Consider the following 21,576-nt stretch of genomic DNA (forward strand, 5'->3'; position numbering starts at 1 on the left):
GCAGGTTTACCCATATTGCCGGTTGACAATATCAGTGGAGGCTGCAAGAATGCAGTAGAAGCGTTCTCTGCTATAGGATTAGAGAGGAAGAATTATCTATAAAAAGCCTGACTTACATAATAGCGTATAATTCTTCTAGCGCACTCAGACACATACTGTAGAATAGGGGTGTTGTGTTCTCACCCAGCTGCACTGTTAAAACTGGACCGGAGGTGTTGAGAATAAAGAAATAAGGACTGAACATGTCTGTGGTGGGAATTGATGTGGGTTTCCAGAACTGTTACATCGCTGTTGCCAGGAGCGGCGGTATTGAAACCATTGCAAATGAATACAGTGACAGATGCACTCCGTAAGTATAGCATTGCCATCTCTGTAAAATGATGCTGTGTTGTTACGCAACGTTTGCTGTTGTCTAGCTGGCAATGTTCCCGATCCAGTGTATGTTGCTCCTGCGACTGTCAGTTTTGTCCGAAGGATGCTAAACCTCCCTTTTGCACGAAAAGATCAGTATGAGTCTTATCAATGATTGCTACGCCCTTAATTATGCCTGAGAGCAGTGCTAAAGTATGCTGTTTTGTGCTTTTATTTATCCAGTTAGCGTATTATCACAAGGCTTATTGTCGTTATTTGATATTGTGAATAAGACACGCACGGCGTGCAATTCCCACATGCCATATACACACTCAGTCGCTAGTGAAATTAATTAGAGTAGCGGTTTTGTGGCTTTTCACACACGAATTCTACCTGCATGTCGTGCACGAGCACCTCACGGGAACGGAATAATCTGACACCTCACCCTGCATGGGGTGAATCCACGAGACTGTGACCGAGGCCGTTTAGGCTGTTTTGTCTGTCGACACTCGTTTGGGTGCGGCAGCACACACAATCTAAATTAAAACTCAATATTTTGTTGTATTTTCATACACGGGCTTTTGGACAAATGAAGGAAATCAATCAAAGTAGGAGGTCACTGCAGTGCTTACTCAAACACAGAACGTTCCCCTAACGTTCCTATATGGTTCCCATTTGGTTATTTTTTTGGAACCAAATAAGAACGTTCTAGAGACGTTCTTTGTATGGGTCATTGATGAATAAAGTATTTTCAAAACTGATGTAATGCATCTTTTTGAGGCATGAACAATGTGTTTAAACAAGTTTCAGTTGTTAAATGACATTTCAAAGTGTTTAAATACATTTATTTGACTGTTGTCGTCAGGCGGTACAACATATAGTTTATGTATTTACTGCAGTTGTACCACCTGACATGGAAAGTGTACCAACCTACCCATACTTGAAATTAGCTTCTTTTTTTTTCACCAGTATTTGAGAGAGATTTACTATCCTTTTCACTCTGCCACAAGGATCAGTTGGGCTCCTCTGGATGAAGCATTATCATCTTTACTGTTATTACCTTGTCAATTCATAATAAAATAGCCTTTTTTGCAGTTGTGCTACCCTGACATAATAACACATACCACAACTGTACATGGCAATCAGGTTTTTTTTTTGCACTGAAGTTAATCGGAGATGACTAGGATGTTCATAACACATTTGCAGCTTTCATTTGATTTTAAAGCTATTATGCCATAATATGATCTCAAAAACCATCTGCCTTTACACCATAACTCAATACCTCATGCAGGTTAATATCTACTGAAGTTATGAAAACGGAAATATTATAAAGAAACATTGCTACTATGCCCTGACAGAAGGAAATTGTATGACGTTTTACAGCTGTGCTCCTGATTTTTGTCAACAATATCAGAGATTTACAGCAACAAAAATCAGGCAGCATCAATGTTATTTTCATTCTTAAAGGGATAGTTTGTATATACATGTCATAATTTACTCACGCTCATGTCATTCCAAACCTGCCTTTTTTTTTCAAAGGAACACAGAATGTCGGTAACCAAATGGTTTTGATAACCATTGTATGGACACAAATATTTCTTAAATATATATTTTATGTTCCACAGAAAAACGAAAGTCATACAGTTTTGTAAAGACAAAAGGGATTTTTAGAAACTTTCCCTCATATTACATAGGTCATATTAGTAGTTATAAATAACTGCCTACTGACCTTTATACATGTGTGATTATTTTGTCACACATCCTGTATAGTGTAATTTCATTCATTCTTTAAGTGAATTAACATTTCACACATTATAGTATTGATTGATAGCATGTAAAACACATTTTGCAAAAAAAGAAAGAAAAAAAGAAAGCAGGTTGCACCCAAATTTGTTGACTTAAACCAAAAAATAGTTTTGAACATGTTGACCAAATTATGAATCTAATTAATACAACTCATTTATACACAATATTTGTTTTTTTTCCTTCAGTTTGTAGCTCGTTTAATTCCACTAATAAGTTCCACTATCATCAAATCTAGTTGCTATGAAATGCAGAAGTCAAATATTTTGAGGACCTCCAGCTGCTAGCAGTCGTGATATACCTTGGTATGCCTTTTCAAACCTCAAAAGCTTATTCCACATCATAACGTAGTCGAGACTCAGAAAAGGCTTGTGATAAACACTAGTTAAGTCGCTGTCCAAGGTGCTGATCCACACCCTACTCATCCAGGTTCTATAATGCATCAGTTTGGAAATAAAATATGGAGGGTGTTACCAAAATGCATTATACATTTATGAACTTATCATCTTTCCCAACAGAGCATGCATTTCTCTGGCTTCTAAAAACCGGACGATTGGAAATGCTGCTAAAAGTCAGGTACGGAATGCTGGTCATTTCATGCTTTCTACTTTATTGAACCTTTGAAATATTTGATAATTGTAAAGGTACTCAGATTAAGTGTGCTATTAACCAATAAACATGCCCTCTGCAGATCATAACTAACTTTAAGAACACGGTTCACGGCTTTAAGAAGTTTCACGGTCGAGCGTTCGATGACCCATTTGTTCAAGGGGAAAAATCCAAGTTGCCTTACAGCCTTCACAAACTGGACAATGGCAACGCTGGAATAAAGGTAAAATACTGTAACTGTGTTCTGCCATCACTCTGAAACACTTTATTTTGCTATTGTAGACCACCGTCCCAAAAAGCTAGGCTGTTTTGGACTAAAGCAAAAAATTGACAAATTCTTACATATAGCCCCTTTAAAAAGAAGAAGACATTCTAGAATGTTAAATATGCTAGAGATTACATGCATTTGCCCATGTTTCAGGTACGTTATCTGAATGAGGACAAGGTGTTTACCATTGAGCAGATGACATCCATGTTGCTCACCAAGCTGAAGGAAACTTCTGAGCATGCCTTGAAGAAGCCTGTGGTGGACTGTGTGATATCTGTGAGTGCTTCTGAATAATTGAACCTAGCATATTTCCGTAGTGATTTGTCATGCTTGTCATCTCTTTGACATGTTTGGGTTCTCTCCAGGTCCCCAGCTTCTTCACGGATGTAGAAAGGAGATCCCTGATGGATGCAACTCAGATTGCTGGGCTGAACTGCTTGAGGCTGATTAATGACACAACAGCAGGTCTGTAAAATTAAGCAAAATTTTTTTTTTTTAATGTTGGTTATATAACTAACTGCACTGAACAATAAAATAGTAACCTAACAATGGTACCATCTAAATTGTTTTATTCAAGTCAAAAATATTATTTAAGTCAACCTAAACACATTGATTTATATCAACAAAACATATTTTTAATGCATTAAAAAAGGTACAAATAGCACTTAAAGGGAACAATTGCAAGTTACCAGTGTACAGTGTAAACATTTTCTAAACTCCTTGTGAGTTCTGTGTTAAAAAATTAATGTGTGAATTCTAAGCAAACCAGGGCTAAATGTATTATTTTCTCTTTTGGACCAGACCAAAAGAACCAAGGGAACCGAACGCCAAGTGTGAACACCTTAAAAGAGGCTGCATGACTATTATGTAGATTTACTGTAAGGGTAGATTGGCATACTGTACATGAACTTCAGCATTTCTAAAGGACTAATTAAAGGTGCTCTAAGCGATTTTAGGCCAAAATTTTTTTGTGGGACGGGATGAGGAGGAGGGAGGGTCGAGCTAGTCTCCGTTTTGTTTGACAATACTTTGAACGTCAATAAGAAGTGACGTCACCCAACATCGCTTAGAATTAATACATATTTTTCTCTCTTTCTCACTATTACTCTCACGATAATGATTAAACCCTCGTAAGGTTGCAGATCCCCTGCTCTAGCTGAATGTGTGAGGGTGTTAAGCATATTTAATGTGGGATGATTGACATGTACATGATTCATGAAACAAGTGATTACTGTTTCCTTCCCTTGTGTAATGATGTTTCCTTAGTCATTTATTTTCAACATCTTGGACTGAGTAACTGTTTGTAATAATAATGATGCTGGTTTCTGCTCCTGTTGGGCAACTAAACAGTTGTTTGTGTTATGCACAAGTGGTTTGATTGACTGTGGAGAACTTCTACTTCTATAAGTCAAGAACATTAGATTTGCCAACATAAATTGTAACTCAGACAACAATGACAATTAAGTAAGCAAGGCATAATATACAGTCAGCAGGTTATTATCACAAAATTACAAATTAAGAATCTAAGTTGTTATAATTTGTTCTAATTCATAAAAACATATTTTAGTTAAATTGTGGCCACGTTGTACTAACTTGTTCCCTTATATTAGTTAAATCATGACAGTGTTATATTAATTAATTCCCTTGTTTTAATTGAGATAAACCGTGGCCACGTTGTACTAATTCTTTCCCTTGTTGTAGTCAAATTGTGGCCACATTGCACTAATTTGTTACCTCATGTCAATTTAGTTAAAGGTGCAGTACACTATTTCTGAGAAAGCTGTTGAAAGTGGATCGGACCGAGCAGCACAACACACTTGTAGCCAATCAGCAGTAGGGGGCGTGTCCTCTCATGATGGAGGAGGAGAGAGAGAGACTGTAGAAAGAGAGATGGCTGAGAGACATTACAAAAGAGAAAAGCTCAGAGGAATTTCACTGGGAAAAGAAGGGTTATGATCAGGCAAGAGCTTTAGGACCCGCGTTAATATTTTGAGCGCTGGAGAGACCTAAGCGGGAAGAGCTGAAAACGGATGTGAGGTTGTGTTGTTTCTGCTCCATACGTGAGTAACATTGGTTTTGCTGTTTCACAGAACCGAGATATACTGTTGTTGTAATGTTAGCTCCAGTAACAGCACAGTTTTAAGTGTCATTGTTTGTCTGGAGCTGCTGGTGACTAACTCTTGCTTGTATTTACTCTTATGTACTGTATGTTAATTTTTTGTTCTTCAGCTATGATAAAGAGAGGGGGCAGGGCAATGAAGGCAGGGGTCTGTTTGTTTGGGTTGATTTCAGATATCAACAGTGTTTCTCAGAAATCGCTTACTGCACCTTTAAATCATGTCTATAGTACATAATTACATAAGGTATAGTGGTTGCACATTATTTTACAGTAGGTGCACTTACATGTACAGTACCAGTCAAAAGTTTGGAAACATTACTATTTTTAATGTTTTTGAAAGTCTCTTATGCTCATCAAGCCTGCAGTTAAAAAAAAAAAACAACAAAAAAAAACAGTAATATTATGAAATATTATTACAATTTAAAATAATGGTTCTCTTTTTTAATATACTTTAAAATGTAATTTATTTTTGTGATGCAAAGCTGAATTTTCATCAGCAAGTACTCCAGTCTTTGGTGTCTTATGATCCTTCAGAAATCATTCTAATATGATGATTTGATACTCAGTTATTATCAATGATGGAAACAGTTGTGCTGTTTAATATATTTTTTTGGAATACTTTTTTCAGGATTCATTGATGAGTAAAACGTTAACAGCATTTATTCATAAAAACAGCATTTATTCAAAATAAAAACATTTCTAACAATATAAATCGTTACCATCACCTTTTATCAATTTAACGCATCCTTGTTGAATTAAAGTACTAATTTCTTAAAAAAAAAATAGTTATTGTTCCCAAACCTTTGAACGGTAGTGTATATCGTTACAAAAGATTTCTATTCTAAATAAATACAGTTCTTTTTAACTTTTTATTCATCAAATAATCCTGAAAAAAGTATCTCAGGTTATAAAAAAAATATTAAGCAGCACAACTGTTTCCAACATTGATCATAAATCAGCATATTAGAATGATTTCTGAAGGATCATAAGACACCAAAGACTGGAGTACTTGCTGATGAAAATTCAGCTTTGCATCACAAAAATAAATTACATTTTAAAGTATATTAAAAAAGAGAACCATTATTTTAAATTGTAATAATATTTCATAATATTACTGTTTTTTTTTGTTTTGTTTTGTTTTAACTGTAGGCTTGATGAGCATAAAAGACTTCTTTCAAAAACATTAAAAATAGTACTGTTTCCAAACTTTTGACTGGTACTGTACTTACAGAACCTACCTAAGAAAGTACTGGTAATATAAGGTAACTACATGGGTTAAGGTTAGGTTTAGGTGAGGTTCAGAGTTAGTACCTAGTTAATACCCAGTTATTGCAATTACTTTAATAAGTACATAGTATGTACATGGGGAACAGGACTGCAAAATAACGTGCTACCAGTATAGCACATAAATATAGTACATAAGGAAGAATTAGTAAGTTGTAATAGCAGATTCTTAATTTGTGGCCGTGATATCAATGACATCTGACTATGTAATATCCCACTTTATACACTGCTCTTTACCAAATAAATGATATGAGAGACGCATGAAACTGGGACAGCTTAGTAGTACATCCATTATACAGTTTAAACCTCATTATACCACAATATACTGAATGCCCACAGAATGCTACAATTGACCGATCATAATTAAATATTTCTTGGCTTACTGTAAGCTGCATATCTTGTGTCTGTATGACATTTGGATGGACGCACAGTATACTACTTACTGTATCTTTGCTTAAAAATGGCCAGAAAAACTAATATTACTTTCATAAAAACACTATTATGTGTGAAATTATTAATTTGGATTCCATGTATATTAATGGTAAAATAGATAATTGTGTAATATATTAGACAGAATAGTTGGTTATAATGTTAATTGGATGTTTGGATGAACCACATTTAGAAGAATTATTCTCACCTCTGTCTAGTTTTACAGTCCACAAGACCTTTTCACAAATTGTCATTTGATTCTTGTTGCAGTGGCCTTGGCTTACGGCATCTATAAACAGGACTTGCCAAACCCAGAGGAGAAACCCCGCAATGTTGTGTTTGTTGACATTGGACACTCATCTTATCAAGTCTCCATCACTTCCTTTAACAAGGGGAAATTGAAGGTCTATGTTATTCATATCATTTATGTTTACTTCAAAATATTATGTTTAATCCTTCACGAAGCCTGAAAGATATTATCAAACCCTTTTTTGTTTCAGGTGTTGGCTACAGCATTTGACCCATATTTGGGCGGACGCAACTTTGATGAAATACTGGTGGAGTATTTCTGTGAAGACTTCAAAAACCGATTCAAACTAAATGTTAAAGACAACCCAAGAGCCCTTCTGAGGCTCAACCAGGAGTGTGAGAAACTGAAGAAACTCATGAGTGCAAACTCTTCCGATCTCCCTCTCAACATTGAGTGCTTCATGAATGACATCGATGTCCATGGGAAAATGAACAGGTAATTCCTGTTCACATGTACACTAAATATATCATAATTTATTATTATTATGGTCCCACTTTATATCAGGTTTCTTTAACTACTATGTATTTACATCAAAGGAATGTATTTGTTTGGAACAATGTCCTTTCATGTTGCATTGCAAAACACTTTTGTTGCTAGTAAATAACAGAGTTGTTATTGGCTGTTGCAAGTAGATGCAAAGTGTTGTTAAATGAAATATATGCAAATGAAGCATCTCAGGCTTAATGCAAAATGGTAATTGTTCTTTTGGAGTTGGATTGATGGTTTGAGCAAAAACATGTTATTGTGATTGGACACAGGGCTCAGTTTGAAGAGATGTGCACTCAGCTCTTGATGAGAGTGGAGGCGCCATTGAAATCAGTCATGGAACAATCAAGTAAGCAGCAGTTCACCAAAGAATCATCAATCACCACAGATGTGAAATTTAAATCCATTCCTAATATGTATGTATTTGTTCTGGTACAGAGCTCAGCAGAGACGAGATCTATGCCATTGAGGTGGTGGGAGGAGCTACCAGAACCCCAGCCATAAAGGAGAGAATCTCAAAGTTCTTCTGTAAAGACATCAGCACCACACTGAACGCAGACGAGGCTGTAGCTCGCGGATGTGCATTACAGGTAAAAAACACCTCTCTGTTGTGTGCCATGATTCTTAAAGCCATAAAAGGTTAAAAAAATCAGGTGGTGTGATCATAATCTTATTTTGATGGTCCCTTTAACACATTCTGTTGACTATAATGGCGCTTTTCCATTACCAGTACCAGCTCAACTCGACTCGACTCGACTCGACTCGGCTCGGCTCGCTTTTCGCTCCGTTTTCCATTGCAGATAGTACCTCCACAATAGTACCTGGTCGTCATAGCGACGCCGCAGGAAACTGCCGTGACTTAATCTTTTACGCGAGACGCGCGAGACACACCCGCTACCCACACACACAGGACAATAGAGGAAATCGAGTGTATGCTATTTTTGGATGTTTTTATTTTTGTTTTTGCTGTTTTTTTTATTCAGGATACTCCGTCTGGCGCGTGCAATGATGACGCAGTGAATAGTGACGATTCTCTCTGACCAATCAGCAATCTGTCGTGTTTTCACGTCACATTTTAGTATCGCCTCAGCTCGCCTCAGCCCGCTTAGAACCTCGCCGGAGGTGGTACGAGAAAAAGTACTTGGAAGCAGGTACAGGTACAACTTTTACACAGTGGAAAACCAAACAGAGCCGAGTCGAGTCGAGCCGAGGCGAGCTGGTACTGTGTAGTGGAAAAGCGCCATAAGTGTGTTGCACCTACATGTCTACTAACTCTCATAAGAGTGTTAGTAGAGTATTAGTAGACTGGTAGGGTTAGTTGCAAATGTAGTTATGTAGTTGCAAAGTTACTTATAGTCAGTTGAATGTCTGTTGGGGAGCATCACAATAAAGAGTTGGCAGATATTAAGCAGACACTCTATTAATACTCTAATGAGAGTTAGTTGACATGTAGTTGCAAAGTTACTTATAATCAACAGAAAGGGACCATCAAAATAAAGTGTTACCCAGATCTGTCGATAGCACTTAAAATGGCCTTGATAACAGGCATGTCAGCACAGACACAGAAAATGTGTGAGCAGTGTGAGGCTGTGATACAGAACAGTTGAACAATACTTGTGCCAGTTCCCTGGGGAGTCTGTGGATTCTGTGGGAGAGGTGTAGAAACCAGATGAAATCTGTGTGATGCATGCATGGATTACCATGCAACGCTGTCTCTGATTTAGACAGCTTATGTAACTGCATTTGCTTGTATATACATAAATGTTTATTTTCTGTGTGTGTGTGTGTGTGGTAAGTGTGCAATCCTGTCCCCAGCCTTCAAAGTCCGAGAGTTCTCCATTACAGACGCTGTTCCCTTCCCGATTACTCTTCGCTGGAAGTCTCAGACAGATGAAAGTGTTGGGTAAGAGCCTTCCCTGTTTGAATCAAGTGCACATATCTGAATTAAGTACATTGTGTCCTAGTTATTCTGTTTTACATGTCATTATTTATTTGTAATGCTCACTAAGGCAAGCATCACTATTGCTTTTGCTCATATGAACAAACCGTCAGCCCCAAGAATTAAACATCAACATAATAACTGGCTCCAATGAATGATACCTCTAATCATGCGGCTTATTGGGGAGAGGCGTGATATTAAATTTCTTGGCAATCACACTTTCATTTGCACCTGGTGGGCCATAAAAAAGACCTACATGGCAGAAGGGACCCAAGCCATCTAGGCATGAGAATGTAATACACACCAACGAACACAAGCTAACCACACATATCATCCTAGCAAATGCACAGTAATGTGCTATAAATCACTGGAGCAGCAACATGCAATAGCAGCGACGACCTGTTTTCTAACTGTTGTTTTTCCGTCTTCAGGGAATGTGAGGTGTACAATAAAAACCATGCAGCACCTTTCTCCAAGGTCATCACCTTTCACAAGAAGGAACCGTTTGACCTGGAAGCATTCTATAGTTCTCCACATGAGCTGCCCTATCCAGATAGCAGAATAGGTGTGTATTACTGTGTGTTGTGTTTCATCCTCATGATTACATTCTGTAATTCTTAAACCAGACTTTACTTAAACATCTATAGCAATCAGTATGAAATGATTCACTTTGAGTCAGATTTCTCTAGCCTAATTTACGACCAAAATGAGACCAATTACTCTGGTGTGAAGCCCAGGGGACCCTTAAATAGTCGTTCATGTCCTCATTTGATTAAGATTGCCCTCAGCATTGTGATTCATTGTGTCCGAGCACCTGTTATATCTTCAACACATTAACTGAAGTGGGTTAGGGTCACAGATGTGTCAAAATACACCAACATGCCAGGTAATTAGGACTGAGACATGACGTCCCTTAAGCTCTAACTCCCATCACATCATATGCACTGTGAGTGTGAACTCTCTCAGTACTGAGTGTATGTCTGTTGAGTGTGTGTGGGCCTAATGCACTTCGCATATGGCAGGGTCAGAAAATAACTTTTATTTGCGTGCTGGGATTGATTTCCATGTGCTGACGTACGCTAATACGATATATGTATTGTTTTTGTATTTGTTTAGCATTTTATTGTATTTAAAAAAAATTGTTATTAGAAAAAAAGTATTACACATGTTAGGAGGACAATACTTATGATTCAATACTGTAAAATGTGATTAAAATTATTGTGATGTGAAAATTTGATACCGTCACATGCCTAGTATTTACACAAACTGTTTAATGCTGCTCAAAGGTGGCATAGAGGTATTCACACAAGAATTGCATGATGTAAATAGCCTACATAAAGTATATCAATTATAAAATAAAATAAAAATTACTGGGTAGGGCTGCAATATTATGACAAAAGTCGTTATTGTCGATTATTGATCTTGATATTGTAAAAATTATTAATAGTGGAATTAATAGAAGACATAAATGTTTTGTGTTTGGGTAAACGCCATGTAATATTCTGGCTACACAGACAAAACAAGAAATATTTATTAATTAGTTTATTGCTTTTTACACATTAGAAAATCATGATTTCACATGGGTCATTAATTAACTACATTACTTAATATTGCTAACAATGAACAACCTTTCTACAGCATTTATTAATCATAGCTATTAGCTATCATAGCTCAACATTTACTAATACATTTATTTAAAAGTTGTATCTGTTAACATTAGTTAATGCACTGTGAACTAATATGAAAATAAATATTTTCATTAACTAACATTAACAAAGGCTAATAAATGCTTTAAAAATACATTGTTCATTGTTAGTGTCACGGATAGTCAAAGAAGAGGAAGATGAGCGAAGCTGTAGTTCAAATAGAAACTTTAATTAGCAGCAGTGTGCTTGATACACACATAACACCAGACAAAGAGGAACTGAAACAGATGGCATACATACACAGGATAACAAGCTAAAGTACAGACAGGTGTGTGCTAATTAATGATAATGGAAAAAAACAAGGAAACTGATAATAAACAGGAACATAGGAACGAGGAAACAGGAAGCAAAGATAAACATACTAAAAGTCCTTGAAAACGAAACCAAAACACATCAAACAATGACAGTTAATGCATAAACTAATGTTAACAAATGAGACCTTATTGTAAAGTATTATTGGTTATTTTAGTTATTAAAACTAGGAATAAATGATATATAGAAAGTGAGCAAAGAATTTATAACGTTCCCTTTCGCTGAAGCTGTCCATGACGTCAGTCTAGCGAGAGTTTTGCACTCGTGCAAAAACAATCGTTATAATCACCGAAGCTCTCGATGCTGCAAAATGAATCTCTTACTTGCATCGTATCTGCACTTTGTTTATTTTGAGCGAATGCATGCACTGAACGTAACTCCGGCACATTCAGCGGTGACTAATCTAAACGCCTCTGATTGCTCATTGCATTCATAAGCTCAACAGATAAGTGTGATTGGTTAAAATCAGCGGTGACTAATCTAAACGCCTCTGATTGCTCATTGCATTCATAAGCTCAACAGATAAGAGTGATTGGTTAAAATGCTCAACCCTGCAAAAAACATGTAAAAAGAAATCTGATGCAATGTGAGCACATATAAATGTAATTCCTCAATCAACACTTTTCATCCATTTTCATATTTTACCGTGACAGCCGTAATAGATTTAGTTTAATTATGCATTTTTTTGCCCCCTTATTTTGAATTTAGGGGGGAATATTTTTCATTTTAGTGACTTTTTTTGCCCCAAGGCACCATTAGTTTCTGACCCTGCCATACTAATACTATTATTGTCTAATTCTAGTTCTGATTACCATGTTGTTCTGTTGTGGTCAGGCCGCTTTACCGTCCAGAATGTTGTGCCGCAACCTGATGGGGACAGTTCAAAGGTCAAGGTGAAAGTGCGTGTGAATGTGCACGGGATCTTCAGCGTGTCCAGTGCCTCTCTGATAGAGAAGCAGAAAGGAGAGGCAGAGGATGTGCACATGGACACAGAGCCGACTGTACAGAATGAGGGCAGGCCGGAGGAACAGGTAGGAGACACTGACCGGCAAAAACGAAGTATTTGGGTAAATTAATAGTTAATTCTAATTCTAGTTTTGTGGCCATCAGACTGTTGGCAATTTCTAGAGAGAAATATCTAAATGCTAATTCTGTCATCTTCATGTTGTTCCAATCCAGTTTGACTTTCTTTCTTCTGTGGAAAACGATTATATACACACACAGGCACAACATTAGCATTCGTTTTGCTCTTTGTCACTAATTTTGCACTCAGCACTGGAGATGACACCTCTGTCCTGGAGGAGGAGGATTGTCGTTCTTGTGTTGGGTATTACTTTATTTAGCTTTTCACGGTTCTGACATCCTATCAACAGCTGTAATTTGGCACGTTTTTTTAAAGCAACACCAAAGATTATTTTGTGCCTTAAAATTATGTTTCCAAAATTGTTTCAGTGGTTCATCAAGTCGTAACAGGGTGAACGGCACTTCTGCATTCGCTTTGCGACCCTCTATCGGCTATAACCGCTCTATGCAAGTTTGCCCGATCGGGTAGCGGATCTGTAGTTCGAATGAGACATAAGAAACTACAAATTAGAATTGCTTTACGGCAAGCGTTACTACAGCTGATAAGTGGAGCCTTTATAAAGCCGTTTCTGATGTTGCAATACATCATACTTTCATAAAATCATGCAACATACTCTACCTTGTCTGTGGTCATCGTTATTTCCAAAGCCGGTGCTGGATAAACAAATAGCGTGCGTGTGACGGTGCGGTAGCTAAATTATTTACGACAGCGGTAATGGACAATTCCACTTCCAACCTGTAGGGGGACCGCAGAGGAAAAGTGCTTTGGTGTTGCTTTAAACTAGGCCAAAAGTTGTCCGGGCGCATAATTATGACCTCATTCAATCAATCAGTACATATACTATGCACTGTACTTATATTTGTCTGAAAAACAGTATCAAGTATTTTGAGCAAAAGTCTTTTTTACATGATGAGAAATGTAAAATTAGTGTGTTCAAAAGTTTGTGTATGTATTTATAAAAAATCTAATACACTACCATTGTTTGGGGTTGGTAAGATTATATGTTTTTGAAAGAAGTCTATTATGCTCATCAAGGATGCATTTTTTAAAATCCAAAATACAGTAAAAACAGCAATATTGTAAAATATTCTTACAATTTTAAATAGTGTTTTAAATAAAGTACATCATTTAATGTTTTCTATTTTGAATATATTTTAAATTGTACTTGATTCCTGTGATGGCAAAGCTAAATTTTCAGCATCAAGAGCCAAAAGAAAAATATTTTGAAGTAGAATAGCTCAGTTCAGTTTATGTCAGTTACATGGCTTTTCGTTAATTTCATTTCATTAATGGCATTGCTTTTGTTTCATTTGTCTTGTGAGTGTGAGAGGAGGAAGTCTGTATTGTACTGATTTCTATGTCTCTCAGCCTCAGCTATTCAATGGTCCTCCGTTTATGAAGAATATTCAAAACTAGCAAATATTTCAAGCACTGTGAGCTTATTTGTGGACAGTAAAGCTGCTGGGTCAGATCACTGATGCTGTGTCTACACGTTTGTTAACAGAATAAAATGCAGGTGGACCAGGAAGGCCAAGGAGAACAGCCCACTGAAGAGGAAAGACTGAATAACTCTGGCAGCAAGGTACAGTTTATCTTGAAGAATAGATTCCCGCATGCTGTTTATTGTTACTTTAATAAAGTGGTAATATCATGCATAATTTAACTTTTTCCCTGTGGTCCTCTTATCATTTTAGTTTAAGATTTTAGCTTTTTTGCATTTGCATCTATCTATCTATCTATCTATCTATCTATCTATCTATCTATCTATCTATCTATCTATCGTTCTATCTATCTATCTATCTATCTATCTATCTATCTATCTATCTATCTATCGTTCTATCGTTCTATCGTTCTATTGTTCTACCGTCTGTCTGTCTGTCCGTTTGGGTAGCTTAGAAGTTGTGGTTTCCTAAAGTAATGGTAAAACAATTTGATTTCTCTGATATTGATATGACCCTGTTAAAGTGCTTCCTGATAATTGTGTATTAATAAAATAAATGTTTTCGCTTATATCTTTTCAATTTTCTTATTTTCTCAAAGGATGGTGATAAACAAGATCAAGGTGCAAGCAGTAGCAAAGCCAAGTCAAAGGTGAAGAGTGTTGATCTGCCCATTTTGGCCAACACCACCCGACAGCTGGATCGAGATGTGCTCAACAACTTTGTTGAATACGAGGCAAGTGCTTTTCCATTCACTTTCAGTCAGCCTCATTTCCCTGGAGAACATGTGGAGTGCTGCGATCATTAAATCATCTCAGTTCAAAGCAGTCGTCTTTAGAAGCATTCACCCTGTGCATTTTTGATTCAGAGCTCCATTTTCTGCACTTTTAGGCAGCATTCAGGTTTATTATATGTACTCATTATATTTGTCTCTAAGTAGCTCCTGCTCATAACACCTGCCAGCAGAACTGACTCTGTACTCTGCACGTTGCTAAAATTGCTTGATTTGAATATCCATGACAGAGCTCGATTCACACCACAGGGAAAGATATTAGTAGATCATTACGTCAGTGAAGCGACAGCATAGCTCTAGGCATTTGACTTATGTCCTACACTTACTGTTTCATCGTTTATCATTAAAAAACAAATACTCCATTTGTCTTTTGTGTAGTGTGTAATCTCACACTATATAGCTCTAATCAAGGCTGAACATTGGCATCATAGCTTTATGCAATTGTATTTTTGTTAGTCAACAAAAAAAGCATGAATCGACAATATTTCTTAATGCAAATTCCTGGTTTTCAATTCATTTTGAGCAATTTGTTTTTGTCTTTTTCAATTTTATAAAAGTTTTCCACTTTGGTAGATGTTTTGGTGCTAAGACTGTTCGACAGAGAAACAGTTTTTTATATTTTGATCAACTTGACAAAAGCAATTGTTAATGCAGGAAACGGCAGATGGATGAATGGATGAAATTTTGGGTTTACTTAAAAGATATAGTTGACCTAAAAATAAAATTTTGTCATCATTTACTTACCATGATGTCTTTAATATATCCCTTTAAATTAGAAAATATTACATGTTTGACTGTACTTTTTTGTCTCCACACTGGTGGTTTCGAGTTTCAGATTCAATAATATTTATTTTGTCTAAATATAACCTTGTGAAAAATAAGTACATGAGATAGCAAAATAAGTGCACTTCTTTAAAACACAACAAATGATAACTACAACATAATGATTTAAAATTACTTGTAGTTTGACATTATTACAAAGTGCACTTTTTAAAAGTGTAAAAGTGTTTTCATTTTTGGGTGAACTAACCCTTGAAGTATGTCTCTTTTAGTGCACATAAGTGGCCTTTTATTTCATTATTATATTATCTGCAAGTAATTAAAAACAATCTATATATACTTTTAAGATTTTAAGTACACTACAAATGCCCATTCAATACAATTAAGCACACTTCTTTTTCACAAGGCTATGTTTACTGTTCCATGTGGATAATTACAGTGTTTGAGAATCTTTGTGTGACTGAATTGGGTGAAAAGTTACAATGTTTGTAAATGTATGTGCATTCTGTCTTCCAGAAAAAAATGATCATACAGGACAAGCTGGAAAAGGAGAGGAATGATGCTAAAAATGCTGTGGAGGAATATGTTTACGACCTGCGAGACAAACTATGTGGCATCTATGAGAAATATGTCACTCAGAATGTGAGCACATGATCTCTGTTATCTGGAGCTGTTGTTCTCAGACAACAGACTAGGGGGCTTATGTTTTATTTTCAGTATGATCTACCTCAATTCTGCAGTTCACAGAATCTCATCATTTTATAAATCGAACAGAACATTACAAATACTTAGCTACCAAAACGAATCACATGTCAGACTTATCATGTATGCATGTTGACGTTATATTTTGCAGGAAAGTAACCAGCTCACCATAATGCTTGAAGACACAGAGAACTGGCTGTATGAAGAAGGAGAGGACCAGGAGAAAGAAATCTATCAGGACAAACTGTCTGAACTCAAAGTAGGTGTTTTAGTGTTCAGATAATGCACGTTATAACATTTTGCATTATTTCAAACTGTTTATACATGCATTTTTCCTTCTTCTAGCATGATTTACCTCTTAATTCCTAAGTGTATGTCTTTTTCACAAGGGTTAGTTCTTTCAAAGAAAAACCTGAAGTGAAAATGTTTGTTAAAAATGTCTTTGTGTTTTGTAGAGGTTTGGTGAGCCCATTGAAGAGCGGTACAGAGAGCATGAGGGCCGACCCAGAGCGTTTGATGAGCTGGGCAAGAAAATTCAGCTTTTTATGAAGGCGGTGGACGTGTATAGACAGAAGGTAAGCTGTAATTCCATCAGTTTATGATATTGTGTAGTTATGTTGATTTAGAAAAGTTTTTGTAACTATAAAGCAGTTCTTGCCTGTTGTGTTTTTAGCAGCATTAGGGTGATGTCAAACCTTTTTTTTTTTTACAGGCATTAATGGGTTTTATTTGGGATATCTACTGGCCTAATTACTCTCGTAGCTTACATTTTTTCATCATCTACAAGCTATATAATGTACCTTGCCATGTCTCCCACTATTCTATAGGGCAGTGGTTCCCAAACTGGGGTATCCTGGGGGTACGTGAGGTGACAGAGGGGGGAGGCGAACAAAATGCTGAGTTTTGCCGTTCATTTAATTGTATCCCACCTTTAAAGGGATAGTTCACCCATAATTTACTCTCAAGCCATCCTAGGTGACTTTCTTCTTTCAGCCAAACACAATCGGAGTATTATTAAAAAATATCCTGGCTCTTCCCATTGGTACCATTCGCCGGATCTCGACTCGCGCACAGCCGTTACCGGAAGCCAGTGATTATAGTTTATAAAGTTATTAATATGAATATTTTAATCTCACAAAAACGCATCGCTTCACTTCAGAAGGTCTGTATTAACCCCCTGTGGAGCACTTTTATGATGGATGGAGGCGCTTTTTTGGGCTTCAAAATCTAAGGTACCATTCAACACCATTATAAAGCTTGGAAGAGCCAGGATATTTTTAAATATAACTCTGATTGAGTTTGACTGAAAGAAGAAAGTCATATACACCTAGGATGGCTTGAGGGAGAGTAAATTATGGGATAATTTTCATTTTTGGGTGAACTTTGAACCTTTAAAACTTAACAGGCAAAATGTCGTTTCTAGTGTAAAAACAGGACAATAGTAGTGCTGTAAAAGGCCTCATGTTTAGCGTCCGCAACTGAGTGCATCCACACAAGCACATGACAGGCTGCTTGCAGAGTCTGCTGCCATCGTGCTACATTACTGCTGTGACCTTTATAAAAGTGGGGTTTTAGCACTTACTAGCATGAAGAACAAATATAGACACAAACAGTGCATAGAGATCGATGTAAGACAAACTCTTTGATACAAAAACATGCCCTGTGTGAGTTCTTGTTGTTAATGTGGATATTAGCTAAATTATATGAGCAAGAATGCAATTTTCCCGAATATCCACACTATTGCAAATGTGACAATGACTTTGTACAACAGTTCAACAAACAAAAAGGACATCAATTTCGAACAAAGTATTGTCGGTAATGTTCGCTCTATTTTGCAACAAAATAATAGTCCCAACAAAAGCCACAGCAGAACTGTTGTGAGTCTCCAAGCAACACACAGCAGTGTTTCATTAGTGAACGAATCTGCAGCTTTGAACGAATCGGGAGAGTCGATGATTCAATGACCCATTCATAAATACAGCCACTTGCTTCATTACCGAATGAATGAATGACTCGATGACTCACTCATTAAGAAACACTTGCCGCCACCTACTTGTGAATTTAGGTTAATATTTAATAGTATAACTTTGTTTTTACCATCATTTCATATTTCTCCATTGAACTTTTGTTTTTGTTTAAAACATCTCATAATAAGATTATTTGTGCTTTTGTATTTGCATTCAAGCCAGTTGCGTTAAACAGAGTGTAAATACATCTAGAAGCAGCTTGTGCCACTTTGTTGATACTGATTTCATTTGACTGAAATTATTGATTTAGTTTACTTAATAGTAATAATTAAATTAATGGAATTTTTGGAATTTGACATAAAACAGGACACATACATTTAATAGGGTTAAAAAAAACTTTGTCTTTAAAGGTAAAAAATGCACCTGAAAATCAATTTAAGGGGGCAAATATTGGAAAAGGTGTGACTGCAGTCTAAGTGGAAGAGAGGAGGTACGCAGAAGGATGTTAAATGCCTAAGCTCTAGGAAACATATTCACTTTCTAATTCTTCTTCTTTAATCTTACAGAAGATGTCTCAAGTTACTGTCTTTATATCAGTTGTTTTAGTCATGTATATCATTACACAGTGATATATTTGTCAGACTAATTGTGTTTATGACTGCATCATAATCTTTTGCATTGTTCAGATTGGATCAATTATTCTTAAAATCATTTCACATTAATGTCTTTTACATTTCCATAAATGCTGTGGACATGTCTGCTATTTGACCAACAGGACGAGCGCTACCAGCACTTGAGCGCTGAGGAGATGGGTGTTGTTGAGAAGAGTGTGAATGAAGCTTTAGGCTGGATAAATGCGAAGATGAACGCCCAAAGCAAACTCACCATTGCTCAAGACCCAGCAGTCAAAGTAGCAGAGATCATTCAGAAGATTCAGGTTTGTTTGTGCAATTTTCCAGTAAAAAAATGTCAATGAATGATCACACCAGTGAGAGTAAATCTCATTAAATCATTGCCATTTGACATTTTTAAAAAGGACATTATATTTTGGCATAAAGAAAATGAAGCCTGTTTGAAAGCCATTTCATTGGGATATTATTTCATGATACAATTGCATGCAAAAAATCCTTTACTGCAATGACATTTGATAATGCATTTTTCCTAATTGCTGTTATTCTACATTATGATAAAAACTGTAAGAGTTAAAATTTTCACAAGTTTAAGGCAGTAAAACAAATACTAATACTAATACTAATTAATTTAAATATTTACTGTATATATTTTGATATAAGTAATAAGAATGAGATTTTTCATGTAGTAATGACAATTTTTATGTGGGGAATTATTATTTTTTTTTTTTACTTTTAATTTACATAAATGAATGACATCTAAACAAATACTACCATGATGTATAAATACTTTAACAATTAAATAAAATGTTATAGTATCCTGAAAATATACAAAAGGCATCAATGTAGTAATATAGGACTTTTATTTTGACAGACTGTCTAGTTCTGTGCTCTACTATAATGAAATATTGTATATTATTTAGCATTAGAATAAAGAGAATTAGATTTGTTTACATTACGGTAATGAAAATTTGTTGGGAAAATAGTTCAAATGCAAAATTGATAATAAAATAGTCCTCTGTTCTGCAAAGTATAATTTCTATTTTTATTTATTTATTATGAGACAAAATATTAGAATCCTTATATTCTGGCACTGGCTACAATAGTCTAACCTAATGCATAATTCAGTAAATTGAATCTATCTGCTCTGTGTTGAATTGCAGGAGCTAGAGGACGTTTGCAATCCTGTCGTCAACCGACCCAAACCCAAGGCCGAGGAGCCCGTAGAGGAGGGAGACAGAAACAACGGGGCCCATAACGGCCCCGCGGCGCAACAAGGTGCTGACAGCAAAGGCAATCAGCAGACGAAGCCTCCGTCTGGAGAGATGGAGGTGGACTGAGCTCTTCCACACTCAACCATCCGATTCTGCTGCCATACTCACTTAAGCTACTATTAAACCTTTTCAACTCACACTGAACCAATAGCTGGAACCATTCTCTTTGTGTCCACCACTCAGTTGGCTGTATTTGTGCATTTGTTTGTTGAAGTCTGCTCCTCTGTTGGTTTTTCTCTTGTATCTGTTAAGGGATCGGGTCAAGCTGTCCTTTGAATGTTGCAGCTGTATTCGAAACTCAATCCGGGATTGGACATCCATGATAGGAGCATATAGAATAGATGTAGTTCAATAGCTGAAACGATGCTACCACTCTTAACAAAAAGTTATCCCTAAAACAATGTGATACTTGCATTTTGGGAGAGCCAAAGGCATTTTTGAGCTGAATCATATCACACGGTAACTTGTTATGGGAACATGAATCAAAATACTGTTCAATCAATCGTTAAGATTGAGGTAAAACAAGCAAATATGTATGCAATACATATAAATATATGGTTTATATTTGTATTTAAAATATAAATTTCCAAAGGATGTGTTGTTTAGAGCCTGTAAATATTATTTTAGTAATTTGAATTTATGGGTGCTTAGATAGAGGCACACTCCTGTTGTTGACATTGCAATGCTTTCAGCTCCGTAGTGTCATATGAAAGTAGAATGTACTGAGCCGGTCATTACCTTTTTTCCCAGTTTTCATGCAGTCCCATAACAAGTCTTGAGGTTTGATGATCACAAATAATAAAACATGCCTTTATGACTGAATGTGTTTGTTGCCATCTAAATTATTGTGCCAGTTTATATGAGAAATGTTAAATGTAAAATAGTCTATAGTCATAAAATCTGGACAAGAACAGGAGGGTTTGTAAGTGTTAGAAGCACATATAGAACTTTTATTTTTTGCAAAACATACAGGCAAAAAATGCATTGTATTAATTTAAATTTAAATAAGTTTAATTTAAATTTAAATAAGTATCAAAAGATATAAAAATTGTTTTCCTCATTTACAAACGTTCAGTCTTATTTAAACTGGAGATTTTTTTCCCCCAAGAGATTTTTGCTCAATTTGTATTACTCATTGGAGTAATTAATGAGTCACAAAATATTTTTTTATTGGATGCACAATAACTTAACACAAACTGGGGTTCTTGAGTTGATGAAAAGGTAATAATTAAATAAACAAAAACAAAAAAACATGCATAATTTAAAAATAAAAATAAAAAACAAAATACAGT

At 36.0% G+C, this 21,576-nt stretch overlaps 1 protein-coding gene across 1 annotated transcript; it reads left to right on the plus strand.

Moving 5' to 3' along the window:
- The first annotated feature begins 8 nt into the window (after positions 1 to 8).
- Positions 9 to 21,106, plus strand: hspa4l (heat shock protein 4 like). Its single transcript, XM_084097443.1, has 19 exons — positions 9 to 349; positions 2,673 to 2,730; positions 2,846 to 2,986; positions 3,185 to 3,307; positions 3,397 to 3,496; positions 7,134 to 7,267; positions 7,364 to 7,608; positions 7,932 to 8,008; positions 8,098 to 8,249; positions 9,456 to 9,562; positions 10,030 to 10,163; positions 12,451 to 12,647; positions 14,205 to 14,282; positions 14,741 to 14,875; positions 16,229 to 16,354; positions 16,566 to 16,673; positions 16,870 to 16,989; positions 19,157 to 19,318; positions 20,174 to 21,106. The coding sequence occupies exons 1-19, from the start codon at positions 243 to 245 to the stop codon at positions 20,348 to 20,350; spliced, it is 2,481 nt and encodes an 826-aa protein (XP_083953569.1). The 5' UTR covers positions 9 to 242; the 3' UTR covers positions 20,351 to 21,106.
- The last annotated feature ends 470 nt before the right edge of the window (positions 21,107 to 21,576 follow it).

Source organism: Abramis brama (genome assembly GCF_963993115.1).
Source record: "Abramis brama genome assembly, chromosome: 21".
Taxonomy (NCBI): domain Eukaryota; kingdom Metazoa; phylum Chordata; class Actinopteri; order Cypriniformes; family Leuciscidae; genus Abramis; species Abramis brama.